This window comes from Lemur catta, chromosome 8, assembly GCF_020740605.2.
Source record: "Lemur catta isolate mLemCat1 chromosome 8, mLemCat1.pri, whole genome shotgun sequence".
In the NCBI taxonomy this organism is placed as follows: Eukaryota; Metazoa; Chordata; class Mammalia; order Primates; family Lemuridae; genus Lemur; species Lemur catta.
Window position 1 is genome coordinate 8,335,785 of NC_059135.1, and position 20,108 is coordinate 8,355,892.

Sequence of the window (20,108 nt, forward strand, 5' to 3'; positions counted from 1 at the left end):
ATCAGTAAAAACTCAAAGGAAAAGAAATCTTAGGCCTGAGTAAGTATAAACTGGTATATAACCAAGATGATAAAGATATGTACAGAGATAGAAATGATAGAGATGGTAGAACTGTTAGATGCATACGTTACGTTTATGGACATTATGGCTATATTTAAAGTCATTTATGATTGAAAATATTTATGTTATTTACTTAAATATATGGACATATCTGTATATAAGTGACAGAATTAATCAGAAGTAATGGGAAAAAAACAAGCTATATCCAAATATGTCTTAACTCTAGAGGAAAAAGCCCTGCTAAATCTACAGTGCCATATAAACTACTAGAAATATTTTCTTTTATTTTTTTCTTTTTCTTCCTTTCTTTCTTTCTTTCTTTTTTTTTTTTTTTTGAGATGGGGTCTTGCTCTGTCTCCCTAGCTAGAATGCAGTGGTGGCATCATAGCTCACAGCAACCTCAAACTGCTGGGCTCAAGTGATCCTCCTTCCTCAGCCTCCCAAATAGCTGGGACTATAAGCATGCACCACCATATGGAGCTAATTCTGAAAACATTTTCTGTAGAGAAGGGGTCTCCTTATTGTCCAGGCTGGTTTCAAACTCCTGGCCTCAAGTGATGGTCCTGCCTTGGCCTACTAAAGTGCTGGGAGTACAGGTGGAAGCCACCGTGCCCAGACTAGAAGTATTTTATATGAGGTAAAAAAGTGAACAAAAGAAATACAGTAAGCAAAAGAAACATAAGTAGAATAGGATGGGGAAGAAAAAAGAAAAGAGACAAAGAAGAAGAAGAAAAGGAGGAATGCAACAGAAATGAAAAACTGTAGAACCTGATGCAGAGAATGGAACTTCACATCTTTTTCGTGCTCTAGCACACACAGTGTGGCACATGCTGTAGTTGAGCTTGGTTTAATAATCGTGTTGGAAATTCTCCTTACGTTAATTTGTAAATTTAAGATGATTCCACTACAAGTACCAACAGATGGTTTTTTATTTTTATTTTTATTTATTTATTTATTTTGAGACAGAGTCTCGCTCTGTTGCCCGGGCTAGAGTGAGTGCCGTGGCATCAGCCTAGCTCACAGCAACCTCAAACTCCTGGGCTCAAGCGATCCTTCTGCCTCAGCCTCCCGAGTAGCTGGGACTACAGGCATGCGCCACCATGCCCAGCTAATTTTTTTCTATATATATAATTTTAGCTGTCCAGATAATTTGTTTCTGTTTTTAGTAGAGATGGGGTCTTGCTCTTGCTCAGAGCTGGTCTCGAACTCCTGACCTTGAGCAATCCTCCCTCCTTGGCCTCCCAGAGTGCTGGGATTACAGGCGTGAGTCACCATGCCGGCCAGATGGTTTTTTAAATTGAGTAAATCTGATTCCAAAATTGATATGAATATAAAGAACAATATCAGAAATAACAAGGAAGAATACCAGGCAGCACCCAGAGACTGGTCCTATTAGAGATTAAAACACGAGTAGTAAAACCATTGAGCTAATGTTGCCTGAATAAAAACAGATACCAAGTGAATATAATAGATGCCAATATTTATGGGAATTTTATATATAATAAAGGTCACATCTTAAAGTACTTGGGAAAGTGAGCATTTTAATAAACAATATTGGGACAATTGAACACTACTCCAGAAAAAAAATTAAATTTAATCTTCCCATAATAAATCAAAATACAAGGGCTATCCAGAAAGTATCCAGCCATGTAATATGAAAAATAGTATTAACAATGGTTGAATACTTTCCAGAGAGTCCTCATAAACTTCAAGTGAATCAAAGATTTTAATGTAAAAAATGAAAGCATGAAATATTAGAAAAAAATGAAGAAGACAAAGATGATCACTATATAATGGTAAAGTGTACAATTCAACAAGAAGACATAACAATTCTAAATATATATGCACCTAACTCAGGTGTACCCAGATTCATAAAGCAAATCCTACTTGATCTAAACAAAATGATAAACAGTAGCAGTGTAATTGCCAGGGACTTCAACACCCCTCTGACAGAACAGGACAGAGCCTCCAAACATAAAAAACAGAGAAACAATAGACTTAAACAGAACTCTAGCACAAATGGGCCTGACTGACATTTACAGAACATTCTATCCCAAAACCACTGAATATACATTTTTCTCATCAGCTCATGGGACATTCTCTAATATTGACCATATCCTAGGTCACAAAGCATATCTCAACAAATTTAAAAAAATAGAAATTATGCCATGCATCTTCTCAGACTACAGTGGAATAAAATTAGAAATCAACTCCAACAGAAACTCTCATGTCTACACAAAGTCATGGAAACTAAACAAACTTCTGCTGAACAATTATTGTGTTAAGGAGGAAATTAAGATGGAAATCAAAAGATTCTTTGAACTAAATGATAAAACAGACACAAGTTATCAAAATCTGTGGAACACATCTAAAGCAGTCCTGAGAGGAAAATTTATATCCATAAATGCCTACATCTAAAAGACAGAAAGATCACAAATCAACAATCTAATGAATCATCTCAAAGAACTGGAAGAGGATGAGCAAACCAACCCCAAACCCAGCAGAAGAAAAGAAATAACAAAGATCAGAGCAGAAATAAATGAAATCAATAATAAAAAAGACTATACGGAAGATTAATATAACAGAAAGTTCTTTGAAAAAATAAACAAAATTGACATGCCTCTTGCTAGATTTTTTTTTATAGAGACAGGCTCTCCCTGTGTTGGCTAGGCTGGTCTTGAACTCCTGACCTCAAGCAATCCTCCCATCTTGGCCTCCCTAAGTGCTGAGATTCCAGGCATGAGCCACTGTGCCTGGCCCATATAAGTATTTCTATATTCATTCAGCATAGTAAGAAAAAGATAAACACCACAACAGAAAGCACTGACTGCATTCTACAACAAACAGTTCTATGAAGAAGAAAAACAAATGCCCGATAACAAATAAAGAATTCCTGACCACACTAAAAATGAAAACAATGCACAGTAAAGCAGCACTGAAATAAGGCTTTTTATATTTCAATTAAAAATGTTAAATGTTTTTATTGTCTAAGTATGATAAAAGTTTAAAAAGCAAGAAAATAAAAATATATGTATGAAATTAATTCATTTAAATAAAATTACATTCCAAAATGTGTTAATACATGCCTACAAAAATTCTGGAAAGATATATACCAATGTTTACAAAAAACATATTTTAAAATCAGAATCAAAAGCAACATGAAGATATGAGCATTTAAAAAAATAAATTGTTACTTTAAAAGGTATTTCTTTTTTGTCTCATGAAAGGTATAGAAAATAATGATAACAAACCTTAGCATTAAAACATAGGTCATTTGTAATATAAAAATCAAGTAAATTCTTATTTGTTCTTACTTCTTTTTCCACTGTGTTTTTCCAAAGCAGAATTGTTTCCAGCATCCATGGTATCTAGAAAGCGACAGGGGGTGGTCAGAGAACTGTAGTTTATAAATAAATGTTACAAGTCTTAAAATTCACACTGTGAAAGGCTGGAGTTTACAATGATGTTCTGAGTATCATTTCCCTGTCTTCCTTCTAAAAGAAACAAACAGGTACTGAACTGATATCTAAGGTCTTCCTTTAGTTCTCTAAGACTTTGAAAAAGTTCTTAATTACATGTGCCAATTTCCTCATTTACGAAACAGGGATAGCAGCAGTTATCCCGTGCAGGTTTTCAATATTTTGTGAAGATTAAATAAGTTAATAGGAAATCACCATATAAATCAATAACTTGCTGGAGGACAGCCTTCAAAACTACACATTTTTAGTTTAAAAGTAGTAATCTGAGGTTTTTCTCCTGACAGGTAACAGGACCATTTGGCTTTTCAGGCCTTTCCAAGGTGTGACAAAGTGACACTATTATCTACCAATGGAAGAACATGGCTTTCTTTGTTCTGCAAACAACGGTGAAAGTCACTGTATAAATCCAGCACTTTACTATTGATATGCTAATATAGTAAATGAGATACCATTTTTAACCAGCTTATTTCTACGTCATTCCTACATAACCAAGAGAGCCCATCCTGTTAAACATGACTCTATAATGACCTCCTGCCTCCTGCAGTTCCCAAAAGGGTCAGGCCAACCAAATGCAGAGAACAGGATTCTGGCCTGGACCAGGCCTGTTCCTTGCCACAGTGTGTTCACAGTCACTTGTGCAGGAATCAAGTGCTGAGATTTCAGACTTTCAAACTTCTGACACTTGGGGTCTGTGGGCCCACTTCCTGTTGGTGATCCAGAGGCTGCTTCATGTTCTCCTTGAACTCTGATCATTTGTCACAGACCTCGCTCGTGTCTGTAGTATCTGTTCAGCCATGTCTATCCCAAGATCTTTGGGCAGCCTTACCCATCATGTCAGGTGTTTGGCTACTTTCTATTGTTGCTTCTTGACTTATTGGCACTCCACTTGAGAAACACATGACACAGGAACACTTCTCCTTTTCAGGTCTTTGTAGCTCTGCTCCTAAATTGTGATTTGTAAATATTTTCATTTTTGCCCTCTCTCATCCAAACGTTAGTGACTACCCACTTCTATATCAAAGCATGGATCTACCTCTGAAATCTCTTTCTCTTTTCTTGTTCCTGACTGTGTTTCTCTTTTCATGAATGACCACAGAGTTTAAGTCCCAAGAAAGTGTTGATTAACAGTGTGTTTTAGTGATGGAGAACACTGGAGAAGCAGAGGCTGCGTTTAGGGAAAAAGATGATGTGCTCAGTTTTCGAAGTGTTGAGTTTGAAGTTTGAAGGTCTTGAGAGACATCCAAGTGCAGAAGCCTATGGCCTTCAGGACCTCAGATCGAGACCATCCACCACTTGGATGAATGAGTTTAGAAGACAGGGCTGGGTCGAGATACAGGTTTAGGAATCATTAGGTTGTGGGTGGTGACTGAAGCTATACCAGTACATCAAATGCCTGGGTGAGGCCTTTTGTAATCTGGGTGAGTTACAGGGGCCACTTTGACACCTGGGGGCAACTTACCCTGAAAACTCACTGCTACTGTGAATGAAGCCTTGTGCCAAAGTTGCTTTTGTCTCATGATCATCTCAGACTCCACAATTTCTCTGTCTTCTGCTCTCTCCCTTTTAATGCAGCCCCATCTCTCTTCCATTTTTCTCTCATCTATTAACTTTTTCTCAACCTAGTTTTCATTTGTGCCTCATCTTTCACCCCTCTCCCTCCGTTACCCCCTGCGTGTATCCCATCCACCTAGTTTTCAGTTTGTATCTCTGGATCTAGTTTTATTACCGAGGTGACCCTCTTCCCACCACCACTTCCCTTGCTATTGTCTCTTCCAGCTCTGTTACTCTTAATCTTATCTTGATCTTTTGTCTGTTTTTATAATTTCAATCTTTCTCTTTATCTGTGTTTTCTTTTTCTTTTTCTCCTTTTGAGATGGGGTCTAGCTCTGTTACCCAGGCTGGAGTGCAGTGGTGTGATTATAGCTCACAGCAGCCTTAACTCCCGGGCTCAAGCAATCCTCCTTCCTCACCTTCCCTAGTGGCTTTGACTACAGGCCTGGACGCCATGCCTGGATAATTTTTTTTTTATTTTTTGTAGAGACAGGGTCTCACTATGATTCCCACAGTGGTATCCATGTGTTCTCCACCTGTATTCAGCTGAATCTCACAGACTACTTTCATCATCACCAAACGCCTGATCTTTTGACACCACATAGCCAGCTCTGTTACCTCTGCCAGGTCCTTATGAGCATCCTACATTGTAAGCCTGTCAGTCGGTCATCAACTTTACTTCCTTGTTTCTGGTATAACTTCTGAGAGGTACCCTGAAAATCATCCCTCTTCCCCCACAAATCTCCTTAACTACTGGTATATTTAGCTCCTATGTCCACGTAGGAAAACTTGAAGCTTACTCTGATATCTTTTCATTTAGTGACCCCAGCCTACCTTTTCCCATTCTTTCTCCTTATATTATCCACTCAGTGTCTCCTCCTTTCATTCAGAAGCCCAACTCTCCTTTCTCTTTTGCCTGCCTCAAACCTGCTGAAAGCAGTCAGAGCCTGTGCACAAGTCTGCGTGTGTGGTGTCTATGTGCGTATTTGAGTCTGCAAATGTTTGGGGGCAAGTTAAGGAAAAGAAGAAAGAGCTTTTCCTCTGTGCATGTAGGAAAACAAAGATAATTGATAATTAATAATCATAATTGTCTTCTCCATTACAGGCTAATGGGCTGCATCTCTTCTGACTCGTTCTGTACTCATTTGAAGAGCTTTGGATTCAGAGGACATTGAAGACAAATAAGAAAATGATAAAGTATAGATAGTGGCCAGAGAATCAGGGAACATACCTCAATATGGTCCTGCTGAACTATTTTCAGATCTCAGATGAGCAGAGAAAGAAATATACTTACTCCAGTGACTACACCTCATGTCCAACAGAGATTTGTTCTCTTTTCCTGTCTGGCCACTCCTCATTCTCACCCTCCCTTCTCATTTCTGCCCATTGTTCTGCCTCTATACATTTCTAGCTCTATCTCTCTGACTCTGTGAACTTCTCTCTCCCTGAATTTTCTTGTCTACTGTGTTGTTTTTATTTCTTTTCATGATCATGCTCTTAATCTCTGTTCCCCTTTATTTCTAAGTTTATCCTTTTTGGCTCTATCTTTCTTGGTATTTTGTATACCACATGGCTGACTCCATCCCTAGTCTCTCTGTCTCTTTGTGATTTTTATTCCTCTCCATTGATATCAACAAATGTGGTTGAGATATCTTCATTGATATTTTAGCCAATATACATACACTTATATGTGTGTATGTATATGTTATATATAATGAATACACATGCACACACACACAGACACAGTTGTTAAGCAAGCTTTCTTGCATCAGGCACGGATATAGTCCCCTGTGAATACTCTGGGTTCCTTGTGCCTCTTCTTTGGGCTTTGATTCCCATGACATGGCTTTCAGCCTCCTGTCTGTTACACACAACAATTACCCACAATGAGACACTTAGTCCTTGTTGCTCATTTTGTTTTCTGACCTTCATACATTTGTACATTTATTTTCTCACTCTAAAATAGGGATAGCAAGAGTTAGGCTGCCTATGTCTTAAGGATTTTGTGATGACAAAATGAGATCTTATTTGCCACAGTGCATTGAAATAACACAATATGTTTCTGTCAAAAACTATACTAAAGTTTGAGAGTGGTTGATCTGAAGTTTTTATTTCTGTCTATAATTACATAGCAGGAACAGCTGTCTTTTTAGGTTTTTACAATTACAAACAACATTAATGTCAACTAATATATTGCTATAAAAATCTAAGATCTTAGTATTTGTAGGCACAATAGTAGGTATTAAAAAGATGCCATCATTTTGCTATTTATTTCTTCTACAGCAGCAATATATAATTACATACACGTAGTCACTGAGACCCATCCTGTTAAACATGAGTTTATAATAATTTCCTGCCTCCTTCCATTTTTAGTGCTAAAAAGGAATTCCCAGGACTAACTGGTTACAAGGGACTCAGAGAGCTCAGAATAAAATGCATCTGGAAGCACTAGCTTTTAATTCACATTTCTAACATCGTGTAGGCCAAGGCTTGGCATCCTAATCTTCTTTACCTGACCCACTTCTTAGAGCTGAGCTGCAGGTTTCCTGAGTGTCTTCTCCATGACTCAGCTCTGAAGAGTCACTACTGCTGATGCCTGCAGAAAGAAATATAATTCCTTAACAGTCTTAGCCTGTGTCTTAGCAGTCAATCCAGCAGAGAATTCTTTAAAAGGAAAATTGGAAAATGATGTTTATGTAGGAGGGGTTGAAAGAATCCTATCACTGGGTCACCTTTGGCTTCATCTGACCTGTTGGTCACAGTTGACCCAGGAGCCATCCCCAAGGCTGGGGCTGGGGACAACTTTTGCCACGGCAGGGACTCCCTTTTGTCACCATTTCTTACACTTCCTGCCCTTTCCAATTCTTTGCACACAGTTCTGCTTCCACATCAGTTTCTCATCTAGCTGAACCATGGAAGCAACATTTTCAGGATGCCAGAGCCTCCATCAGCTGGACCCTAAATGACCGTGTGAAGTAGAGCACTCCACCCCCCCACCCAAGAACTCCTTTATACTATTTATGTGAGTGAAGAATAAACTTGTATTACACTTTAACCATTGAGGACTTTGAGAGCTATGTGGTGATTTCCTTTTGAGTGTCCTCCAAGTAGATGTGTAGCTAACATTCACAGGATCTAGAAAGGAAAAGAAAAAAAACAGTAATTCATAACTAAAAAGATTATAAATCTTACAACTACTTACACTGTAGACAAGGTTTAGACTATAAAGATGCTGTGATGATCATCTCTGTCTCTCCCCACCTAAAGGAAAGGGATCACTACCAAATGGAGTAGGGACCACCAATCCTTTAGCTCTAATTGAAAAATCAAACATATTTTGAGAACCCAATAGTTTTTCATAGGTTTGCAGCTAACCAATTTGGCAGCCAATCTGGACTTGAGCTGCCATGAATCCATGTAAAATCTTATCATATTTGGTATGAATATACATATATATATATAATTTGTTACTGAAACATTAATATAGTATATTTGAGAATGGGATCCTTCCCCAGACTCTATTGAGGTGTTTTGTAATATAGAGAATATAAATCACGTTCTCTTTGTAAAATAATAAAAGCATTTTTGAATTCTGAAATATATCTGGCTTAAAAGGTTTTGAATAAGGATTATGGATTTTTGTAGGAGTTCAGGCTATTACTCCTCCCGCCTCTTCCTGTAACTTTCCATATGTGATGCCCGCCCCCCCCAAAAAAATCCTTAAGTCTTTGTGTGCTGGAGTTTCCCCATTTGTGAAATGGTGGAAATAGCCATTATCTTGCCTACCTTCTGGGGTGTTGTCAAGATAAAAGGAGATCTTATCTGAGAAGATCTTTCAAATATCATTATTTGGCCAATGTCATGTTGGGGTCATCTGTCAAAAACTATGAATTGAATTTGACAGTAATAACCAGAAGGATTTCTTTCTGTCAATAATTAGAGAGTATGACCTGGGTCTGTTGAGTTTTGAACAGGTTTGCAAAAAATCAAGCAACAGCAGACCACCCATTTTCTCTTCTCTACAAGATAGGGGATGGGCAGAAGCAGAGATCACTACATAAATCCAATACTTAGGGGTTAGTTGGTCTGGCGGTCAGTAGTAAAAAGGGCACTGCCACTCAACTGCAGCCATCTTCTTAAGCCTGAATTTATAATGGCTTCTTTCCTCCCATTTTCTAAAATGGCCAGATGGGGCAGATGCAGAGAATGGGCTCCCAGTGTATGCGTAGAGGAAAATGCACCAGGAAACAGGAGCTGTGCAGTCAGACTCCTGCTGTCCTGGAGAGGCAGGTGGTCCTTACCCTTCTCACCATGCTCACTTCTCAGTGCTGAGCTCCAGACTTTCCGGGGTGACTCATCCTCACTGGATTCTGAAAAGTAATGGTCATGTCCTATTAAGGCAGAAAAGAGCAAATGTCCCCTGGAGGTCTCAGTGTGCAAAAAGGGTACCAAGACAGAAGAATATTCTAAAAAAAAAGAAACTAGGAAAAACTTGGGAAACTCTGATGATGGGGCAATAAAATCCCTGCTCTTAGACCTCCAGGACCTGCCTTTTGAATTTGTGTGGCCTGAAGGTTAATATTTTAGCCCTCGCTGTCAGTTGAGTCGAGGGCTGATAAAATTTCACCCCCAGTGGGCATCTCTGCTTTGTCTTGGCTCTCTGTCTTCTTATACTACGTTATCTTTTTTTTTTTTTTTTTTATGAAAAATCACAATGTAAGCCAACTATTTAACTATAATCTGGGTTTGAGTATAGTTAATCTGAAGTCATTTTTTTCTCATCAATAATTAAATAGCAGCACAAATCATTCTTTGAAGACTTTCTAAGTTTGTGACTAATAATATTATCAACAGATAGAGGAATACAGTGCTGACAGTGTTCTATCAAATATAAAGGCTGGTGGTAGAGGTTAAGTACATTACTCTAACTCTGTAGCATTAATAAATATGATAGTGGGTAGTAAATGACTGTCATTTTACTCACATATTTTTGCTACATTTTCAGCATATGACTTGATTGGACCTATCCAATTAAAGAACAATTTGTAATAACTTCATGACCCTTTCCATTTCCTAATAGGGCCAATGAGGTTAAATGCAGAAAATGTTATCCTAGAAGTTATAGAATCAAGGCACACGGAGAACATTCAGAATAAAATTCATCAGGAAAACAGAGCTCTGGAAATTCTATAGTCCAGGAATTGCAATTCTAATATTCTTACCTGGTGCAATCCGGGGTTGTGAGCAAGTGGCTCCTTGGATCTCCTCTGTCTCGCTTGATTTTGAAGAATCACAGACATTAATCACTGCACAAAAGAATAGGATTCCTTAGGGGTCTCAGTGTGTGACCAAGGAAATTCTCCCATTAAAAAACTTGGAAAATCTTGAAATTCCATGCAAGTGCTGGCCTGCACTGGTCTTCCCTTCTAAGTTACCTGCCCTGTAGGTGAGTGATGCTCCATTCCCGTCCCCACGGGCAGAGACAATTCACTGGCAAGGGGCAACTTTGCTTTGCTGGCCTTTGCTTTCCTGCACTGCTCTCTGTTACTTCTCACCCCTTCTCCCTGTCATTCCACATTTCCTTCACCTCTGCCTCTGTTTTCCATGCAAGGAGACCTTGAAGACCTTGTGTTGAAGGTGGTGAGCTTCCTCTACCCCCCCACCCTTGTGCCTCCTTGAACTGTTTACAAGGCTGAGAAATCACCTTCTTTTGTGTTTGAGCCATAGACACATTTGAGGATTATTTTTTAGAGCAGTTTTCTTATACTGGGATAAAAGAGTGTGCACTGTCTAAAAAATGAAGCAAGTTTACATTTTACTTTGAAAGATACAGTGAGCAAGTAGAATGAATGTGTTTAACACATTGTTCTTTTGTAACATAAAGACGAGGGAACATTTGTATTTGCTTTTAGGTCTTTTCCTAGTGTGTTTTCCCTAACGTGGCATGTTTCTAATATTCTCAGGATCTAGAAAGTAAAAAGGGAAAATGAATCACCAATTTGTACACTAACTAGTTATAAATGATATGACAACTCATGCTGCAAATAGGAGACAGATAATATAACAGTTTGGTAATTGTTTCTATCTCTCATTTTACAAAGGAAAAAACTCAGAATCCAGGATGCTAGTCTTGTCTTTCCTTTAATTTCCCATGAGTCTTTGTAGATGACCTTGAAACATTTATGTGATTGTGTTTTCTTATCTAGGCAATGAGGACAACACTGTCTAACCTGGTTACCCTTTGAGGTTATCATAAAGAAAAAAATACTATTTGCAAAGGTCTTTTGAAAAATCACTAAATATGCCATGACTTGCTGAAGAACTCTGTCAAAAACAGTACTTCAGGTTTCAGAATACTTTATCTCAGGTCTTTCCTTCTGCTGACACTAGATATTTGGATGAATTGTCTTTTGACACTATTTACAGTTTGTGATCAGATGACAATATTATCTTCCAATAAAGGAATATTTATGTTTTATATAGAAATCACGGTATAAATCTAATACTTTATAGGCATAGTTACTAGTTTGTTTTAAAAACAAACTCATCACTTTGCTAGCCTATTTTTACTATATAATCAATGTATGGGTATGTATATTGATTAATAGAATTCATCGATTAATAAACCTAATCCTCAAAAGTAAATTTAAAATAATTTCTTATTTCCTTGCATTTCCCAAATGGGTCAACTTAAATAACTGCAGAGAATGAGATTCCAGGATAAACTGGATCCACTGGACTGAAAGGGCTCAGAACAAAGTGCATCTGGAAATAGCAATTCATAGTTCAGGTTCCCGCAGCCCAAGCCTTGCTCTCCTCACCCTCCTCATCAGGCTTACTTTCCAGTGGTGAGATGGGGGCTCCCAGGGGCTCATCTCCACCATTGGATTCTTCAGAGTCCTCACTGCTGATAACTGTGCAAAAGAGCAAAAACCCATTAACAATCTCAGGGTGTGCCAAGGAGTCTACACACCGGGAAATTCCATAATAAGAGCACTAGGGGCCAGGCACAGTGGCCCTCAAGAACAGGGGGCAATACAGGGAGACCCTGTCTCTACAAAAAAATTAAAAAATTAGCCAGGTGTGGTGCTACACACCTGTAGTCCCAGCTACTCTGGAGTATGAGGTGGGAGAATCGTCTGAGCCCAGGAGTTCGAGGTGACAGTGAGCCATGATCATGCCACTGCACTCCAGCCTGAGTAATACAGCGAGACCCAGTCCCCGCCTGCCACCCGCCTACAAAAAAAAAGCACTAGGAAGACCTGGAAAGCTAAGTTAACTTAAGGCCCTTGTCTCCTCCTTCAGTGAATGTGATTGCAGGTTGTTCCAGGTCTTAAACCAAAAGCTGATGAGATTTACACACAGAGGGCAGCTTTGCCCATCCACTGGCACTGTTCTCACCCCCACCCTCCTTCTACTTTTCTTTCACTCTCATTTTATTTCTTAACTTTCTCTTGGTTCTGCCCATCTCCCCTGCTTCTGCCTCTGTCTCTGGCAGTGGCGTCTCTTTATACCTCTCCTTGCCTTGAAGCCTTTCTTTCTCCATCTCCTCTTGTGAATATCTTGGCTCCCTGGTTCTTCCCCTTTAACTCCTCCCTGTACCTTCCCCTCTTCCTTCAGAAGCAGCCTCTCAGACATCAACACTTATTACCTCCATTTCTGTCTTTTGGAATTTTCCCAATTCTTAGAGACTTTCTTCTGTTAAGTTGCAGGCTCACTGCTTGAGGTGCTGGCCCCCTCCCCTCCCCGCCTCCATCCCAGGCTACCTGGACTGTCCCGAGGGGCCCTGATGAAGTGCCTGAGCCCCTTACCTGGTGACCTGTGATTCACAGCTGCAAATTCATCCAGTCAGCCTTACCTATTATGTCAGGTGCCTGGTTATGGTTAGTCCTTGCTTGGGCTTGCTGCTCATCTTCTGAGTTAAAAGGTGGCTCTTCCTTTTTTATATCCACCAGATGCACAAAACAGGAATTCATTTGGCTTCCTTGGTTGTGTAGCTCTAGCCCTGGGCCAAATTGTAAGGAACAAAGCATTTTCATTTGTCTCCCAGTGGGCCCTTCACTGCCACTGATAACTCCTTCTGCCTCAATTTCACTGCTGGGGAGAAAGCTTCACACAAAAACACCCCATCCTTCTTTTTTTCCTGTTGTTCAACTCTGTCCCTTCCTTCATGCCTCTCTTGACTGTTTCTTTCGTAGCTTTTCCCTTTAACTCTTCCTCTCATCCTTTGAGTGCTAACTGTTTTTGCCTTTTTTAAAAATAAAAATTATGAAATTGCTTGAGGCCAGGAGTCCGAAACCAGTCTGGGAAAACGTAGTGAGACCCCATCTCTACAAAAAAATAAGAATTAGCCAGGTGTGGGGGCTCACACCTATAGTTCCAGCTACTCGGGAGGCTGTAGCAGGCGAATCACTTGATCCCAGGAATTCAGGGCTGCGGTGAGCCATGATTGTGCTACTGTGCTCCAGCCTATGCATAAAGAAAGACTCTGTCTCTAAATAAATAAATACAAGAATAAAATAAAAGTTACAATTGCAGAATAACATACAGAGATAAAAGTGGGTTTTGAATTATCACAAAGTAAGCATATCAATTTGGTCCAGGAATAAGATTACCCCAACACCTCAGAAGCCTCCTAGTGACACATCCCAGTAACTGTCCCTATAGTCTTCCTCAAAATCAACCACCATCTTGGTTTCCAATACCTAGATGAATTTTGGCTGTTATGTAATTTATATAAGTGGAATCATGCTGCCTTCTCTCTCTCTCTCTTTCTCTCTCTCTTCCCTCATCTCTCTCTCTCTATATATGAATATATGCTTATATATATACATATATATATCTCCCCAAAAGAAGGCAAATCCCCCCAAATTTATATATATTTTATTCAGTATGCTTGTGAAAGTCATCTATATTCATTTAATGTGATTATTTTCACTGTTGTATGGTATTATATTATAGAAATAAGCCATGAAGTATTTATCCATTTGTTCTGTTTCAAGTGTTTGGTTTTTATGAATAATGCTACTATAAACATGCTTTTCTATGTGTTTTCATGTAATACACATTTCTACTGATTTCTGCTGAGGAGTTTAATTGTTGAGTTCTAGGGTATATGTATTTTCAACTTTGGAAGATTACACCAAACTGTGTCCAAAAGCATTTGGAAAGGCAGAGATGTAAGAGAGAGAACTTGGCAAGTTCAAGTAACTGACGAAGTCTGGTGTGCTGGGAACGTGGCAGGAGGGGGCGGGAGGCAAGTGACGGGCCATGTGTGGTGCACGGCGGGCATCCTTCAACATGCACAGCAAGCAGCGCTGACCTAACGCCGAGGGCCACAAGCAGGCACTGGGTTTAAACGGGAAAGCCATATGAACCCGTTCCCTTTTTGAAAGGTCCATCCAGCCAAAGTGCAGAGAATTGACTTGAGGGGAGCAAGACTAAAGGACGAAACCAGACGGGTGACAGGGCCCCTGGTTTCAGTGAGAGTGAGGGGGATCTGGACTGGGGTGATCATGCTGGGGATGCAGAGAAATGGACAGGTTGGAGATATTTAAAGTTGGAATTAACAGACATGGCAAACAAAACGATGATTGTTTAAGCCACCAAGTTTTGGGATGGTTTGTGACATGACATGGCCACAGGTAACTGATACAGCCTCCAAGAGAAACGTCCTTCTGACCTTCGAATAACGGTCTTCAGGTACTTGGAGACATGAGCCTAGAGGACAGGTCTAAGCTGGAGATGTGTGTCCCAGGATCAGCAGACGGTGACTGAGCCGAGGAGATGATGAGGTGCCTGAGGGGAGGCCCATTGCAATCTCAGGGGTCACAGGGGCCATTTTGACAAGGATACACCTCACCCTTCCCAACGGTAACAGGGACAACCCTGTGCCTCCTTTCTGGTGACTGTCCCCTCAATTCAGACAGCATCTTGACGTGTCTCCTCTCTCCCTCTCTGTATGGCCTGCTCTCCACCAATTTCTCATTCATTTCTCTTCAGCTCATTCTCTCTATAGTTAGTTCTCTTTGAGCCTCTCCCATTTTTTCTTATTTCTGCATATTTATTTCCTTCTGTATCTTTCTCAATTCACACTCTTTTTCCCTATACTTTTTAAAAAATATCTGTCTCTCGGGGTCAGAACTAGGGTGAGGCAAGGGTGGCACCTTGGGGTGCCTTAAAATTTGAGGGAGCACTTAGCCTGGGGTGCTGAGAGTGAGATCGTTCTGCCACGCTGTGCCCTGGGGCCTTCCTGCCTCATCTAGTGCCAGCCCTGCTGTTCCCTAACTGAGGTTTCAGTAGATCCATCTCTGCTACGTGTCCTACCTGCTGCTAGTCTGCCTTTGTTCCTTAATTATTAATGTGACCTCTGCATGCCTTTTGTATATCACTTTCTGTCTGCCTTTATTTTCCTCATCTCAAACATTCCAGTCTCTGCCAGAGGTCTCCCTCAGGGCCTTCATCTACCACATCAGAATCCCTCCGTTTGCAGTTCCCTCCTGAAAGCCCTTCACTGGGGCTTCCTTCCTTACAAATCTAAATAAGGTAGCATCATGCATAATTTTCATGGTTTTCTTATAACTTCTGAAAAGTAACTTATTTCTATTCATGAACCCCACAACATGGCAATGTTTGGATTCCATGTCAATTTCTCTAAAATCTTTCTCATTTTAGTACACTTTTGTGATGAAAGTTAAGTTGTTATCAGCTTAAAATAGCCTGTTATAAGTATAAGAAGTTTTTTTGTAAGCTTTATGGCAACAACAAACAAACCTGTAGTAAATATACAAAAGATAAAATGAAGTCAAAGTTTAACACTAGAGAAAAATCACCTAATCACAAAGGAAAACAACAAAAGAGGAAGAAAGGAATAAAGAATCTACAAAACAACCAGAAAACAATTAACAAAATGGCAGTAGTAATTACTTACATATCAGTAATTACCTTAAATTTAAATGGATTAAATTCTCCAATCAACAGATATAAAATGGCTGAGTGAATAAAAAAATTACTCAAATATGTGTGGCTTAAAAAAGACTCACTTCACCTTTATGGATACTAATAGACTGAAAATTAAAACATGAAAAAAGGTATTCCATGCAAATGGAAACCAAAGAAAGAAAGAATAGCTGTACTTATATCAAGTTAAATAAAATAAATTTCAAATCAAATACCATAAATGAAGAGAAAAAAGATCATTGTATAATGATGAAGGGGTCAACTCATCAAGATGATATAACAATTATAAATATAAATGCACCTAACACACAAGTAATTAAATACACAAAGCAAATATTAATATATCTGAAGGAAAGATAGACTGCAATACAATTATAGTAGGGAACTTCAACCCCTTACTTTCAGAATGAATATATCATCCAGACAGAAAATGTATATGGAAACACTGGACTTAAATTATACTTTAGACCAAATGGACCTAATAGGCATACACAGACCATTCTATCCAAAAGCAGAAGAATATACATTCTTCTTAATTACATATGGAACATTCTCAAGGATAAATCATATGTTAGGCCAAAAAACAAGTCTTAAAAAAAGTCAAGAAGGCTGAAATTATATCAAGCATCATTTCTGACCACAATGACATAAAACTAGAAATCAATAACAGGAGGAATTTGGAAAATTCACAAACACATGAAAATTAAACAACATGCTCCTGAACAACCAATGAGTCAATGATTATATTAAAAGAGAAACTTAAAAATATCTTGAGACAAATGAAAATGGAAATATAACACATCAAAACTGATGGGATTCAGCAAGAGCAGTTCTAAGAGGGGAAGTTTAGAGCAATAAATAGCTGCATAAGGAAGGAGGAAAGATCTCAAATAACCTAAGGTTACCCCTCATGAAACTAGAAAAAGATGAAAAACTAAACCCAAAATTACCAGAAAGAGGGAAATAATGTAGGATCAGAGGCAAATGAGAAAGAGGCTACAAAAACAATAAAAAGATCAAGAAAAGAAATAATTGGATTTTTTTAAAAGACAGACAAAATGAACAAACCTTTAGCTAAACTAAGAAAAAAAGAGAGAAGACTGAAATGAATAAACTCAAAATGGAAGAGGAGACAATACAACTCATACCACAGAAATACCAAGAATCATAAGAGGCTACTATGAACAACTATACACCAAAAAATTGGATAACCTAGAAAAAATCAAGAAATTCCTAGAAACATAAAGCCTACAAAGACTGAATCACAAAGAAACAGAAAAATTTGAAGAGACCAATAACAAGTAAGGAGATTTAATCCACAATCAAATACCCACCATCAAACAAAAGCCCAGGACAAGATGATTTCACTGCTGAATCCCACCAAACATTTAAAGAACAAATCCCAATTCTTCTCAAACTCTTCTAAAAAAATGTAGATGAGGAGATACTTCCAAACTCATTTTATGAGGCCATGATTACCAGGATACCAAACCCAGACAAGAACATGACAAGAAAAGAAAGTTACAGGCCAATATCCCTGATAAATATATATTAAAAATCCTTAAAAAAGTACTAGTAAATCAAATTCAATAGTACATTAAAAAGATATTCACTATGATGAAATGGGATTTGTCCCTGGGATGCAATGATGGTTCAACATACACAAGTCTATAATGATCACACACTTCATTAATAGAAGGAAGTACAAAAACCATATAATCATCTCAATAGATGCAGAAAAAGCATTTGACAAGATTCAACATTCTTTCATGATAAAAATTCTCAACATGATAAAAACTCTCAAACATTAACCATGGAAGAAATGTACAACACAATAAGGGTCGTATATGACAAGGCCACAACTAACATCCTAGTCAATGGTGAAAAGTTGAATGTTTTCCCTCTAACATCAGGAATAAGATTAGGATGCTCACTCTTCACCACTTCCACTTAATATAGCATTGCAAATGCTAGCCAGAGCAGTTAGGCAATAAAAAGAAATAAAAGGCACCCAAATTAGAAAAGAAGAAGTTATATTATCCATCTTCACAGATGACATGATCTTATATGTAGAAAACCACGAAAATTTCACCAAAAAATTGTTAGAACTAGGAAACAAATTCAGTAAAAAATCAAAATCCATGTGCAAAAATCAATTGCATTTTTATACACTAACAATAAAATATCTGAAAAAGAAATCAGAACAAACCAATTTACAATAACTATAAAAAATATTAAAGAATTTAACCAAGGAAGTGAAATATGTGTACAGTGAAAATTCTAAGACATTGATGAAAGAAATTGAAGAAGAAACAAAGGAATGGAAAGAAATCCCATGTTCATGGATTAGAAGAATTAATATTATTAAAATGCCCATACTACTCAAAGTGCTCTACAGATCCAATGCAATCCACATGAAAATTCCAATGTTGTTTTTTTTTTTAAAGAAATAGAAAAAACAAATCTAAAATTTGTGTGGAAGCACAAAAAAACCCTGAATAGCCAAAGCAATTTTAAACAAAAGAACAAAGCTGAAAGCATCACACTACCTGACTTCAAAATATGCTACAAAGCTATAGTAATTGAAACAGGATCATACTTGCATAAAAATAGAGACATAGACAAGTGGAACAAAATAGAAAGTTTGCATTCAGCATTTATGGTCAATTGATTTTTAACTAAGGTGCCAAGCACACACAATAGGGAAAGAAAAGTCTCTTTAATAAATTATATCAGGACAACTGGATATTCACGTGCAGGAGACTGAAATGAGACCCTTATCTCACACCATATTAAAAAATCAACTCAAAATTGATTAAGGATTTAAACATAAGACCTGAAACTGTAAACTACTAGAAGAAAACATAGAGCGAAGCTCTATGACATTGGTCTGAACAATGTTTTTTCAGTTATAACACCAAAAACACAATCAACAAGAGGAAAAATAAACAAGTTGAGCTACATCACATTAAAAAGCTTCTGTATAGCCAAAGAAACCATCACTAAAGAGGCAGCCTACAGAATGGGAGACAATATTGGCAAACCATATATCTGATAAGGGGTTAATATCCAAAATATATAAGGAACTCACATGATTCAATAGAAAAAAAAAAACAATTTAAAAATGGGTAAAGGACCTGAGTAGACATTGCTCAAAGGAACACATACAAATGGTCAACAGTATCGAAATGCTCAGTATCTCTAATCATCAAGAAAATGCAAATGAAAACCACAATGAGATATCACCTGACACCTGTTAGAATGGCTGTTATCAAAGATTACAGATAACAAATCATTCAAGTATATAGAGAAGAGGAAACCCTTGCACATTGTCAGTGGAAATGTAAATTATCTCAACCATTATGGAAAACAGCATTGAATTTCCTCAAAAAATTAAAAATACAACTACTGTATGACCCAGCATTCCTCATATTTGGTATATATCCAAAGGATATGAAATCAATACAGATGCTTCTAGACCTATGACCTCACTACATCTCCATAAGCCCATTGTACATCAAAAGTATTGTAAGTCAAAAATGCATTTAATACCTTGATAAACCCATCATAAACTTGAAAAACCATAAGTTGAACCATCTTAAGTCAGGGACTGCGCACTGAGATATCGGAACTCCCATGTTCATTGCAGCATCATTTGCAATAGCCAAGACTTGGAATCAACTTAAGTATCCATCAATGGCTTCAACTGATGAATGGATAAAGAAATGTCATATATATATACACAATGGAATACTATTCAGCCTCAAAAATGACGAAAATTCTGTCAGTTGCAACAACATGGATGAACCTGGAGGACGCTCTGGTAAGTGAAATAAGCCAAACACAGAGAGACAAATATAGCATATCTCACTTACACACAGAGTGTAGAAAAGCTGAACTCACAGAAGTTGAGAGTATGTGGTGGTGAAGAGGTGGGGTTTGGGGAGAGAAGGGGATTGGGGAGATGTTCGTCAAAGGATACAAAGTTTCAATTAGACTGAAAGAATAAGTTCAAGAGATCTACTGTATAACATGGTGGCAATAGTTAATAATGTATGG

General features: G+C 38.1%; 1 protein-coding gene across 8 annotated transcripts in view; it reads right to left on the minus strand.

The window, feature by feature from the left end:
• The window catches only part of LOC123643341 (nuclear body protein SP140-like protein), a 70,397-nt gene that overhangs the window by 24,415 nt on the left and 25,874 nt on the right, over positions 1-20,108 (minus strand). For 6 of the 8 annotated variants that reach the window (XM_045558812.1, XM_045558809.1, XM_045558808.1 and 3 more), the window contains 7 exons: positions 12,949-13,095; positions 11,930-12,004; positions 10,313-10,396; positions 9,392-9,481; positions 8,139-8,225; positions 7,603-7,686; positions 3,375-3,428 (listed from right to left, as the gene is read on the minus strand). In XM_045558812.1, coding sequence (XP_045414768.1) covers positions 3,375-3,428; positions 7,603-7,686; positions 8,139-8,225; positions 9,392-9,481; positions 10,313-10,396; positions 11,930-12,004; positions 12,949-13,095 — 621 coding nt within the window. The remainder of the gene's footprint in view (positions 1-3,374; positions 3,429-7,602; positions 7,687-8,138; positions 8,226-9,391; positions 9,482-10,312; positions 10,397-11,929; positions 12,005-12,948; positions 13,096-20,108) is intronic. The other 2 variants (XM_045558810.1, XM_045558811.1) reach the window with 2 other exon arrangements.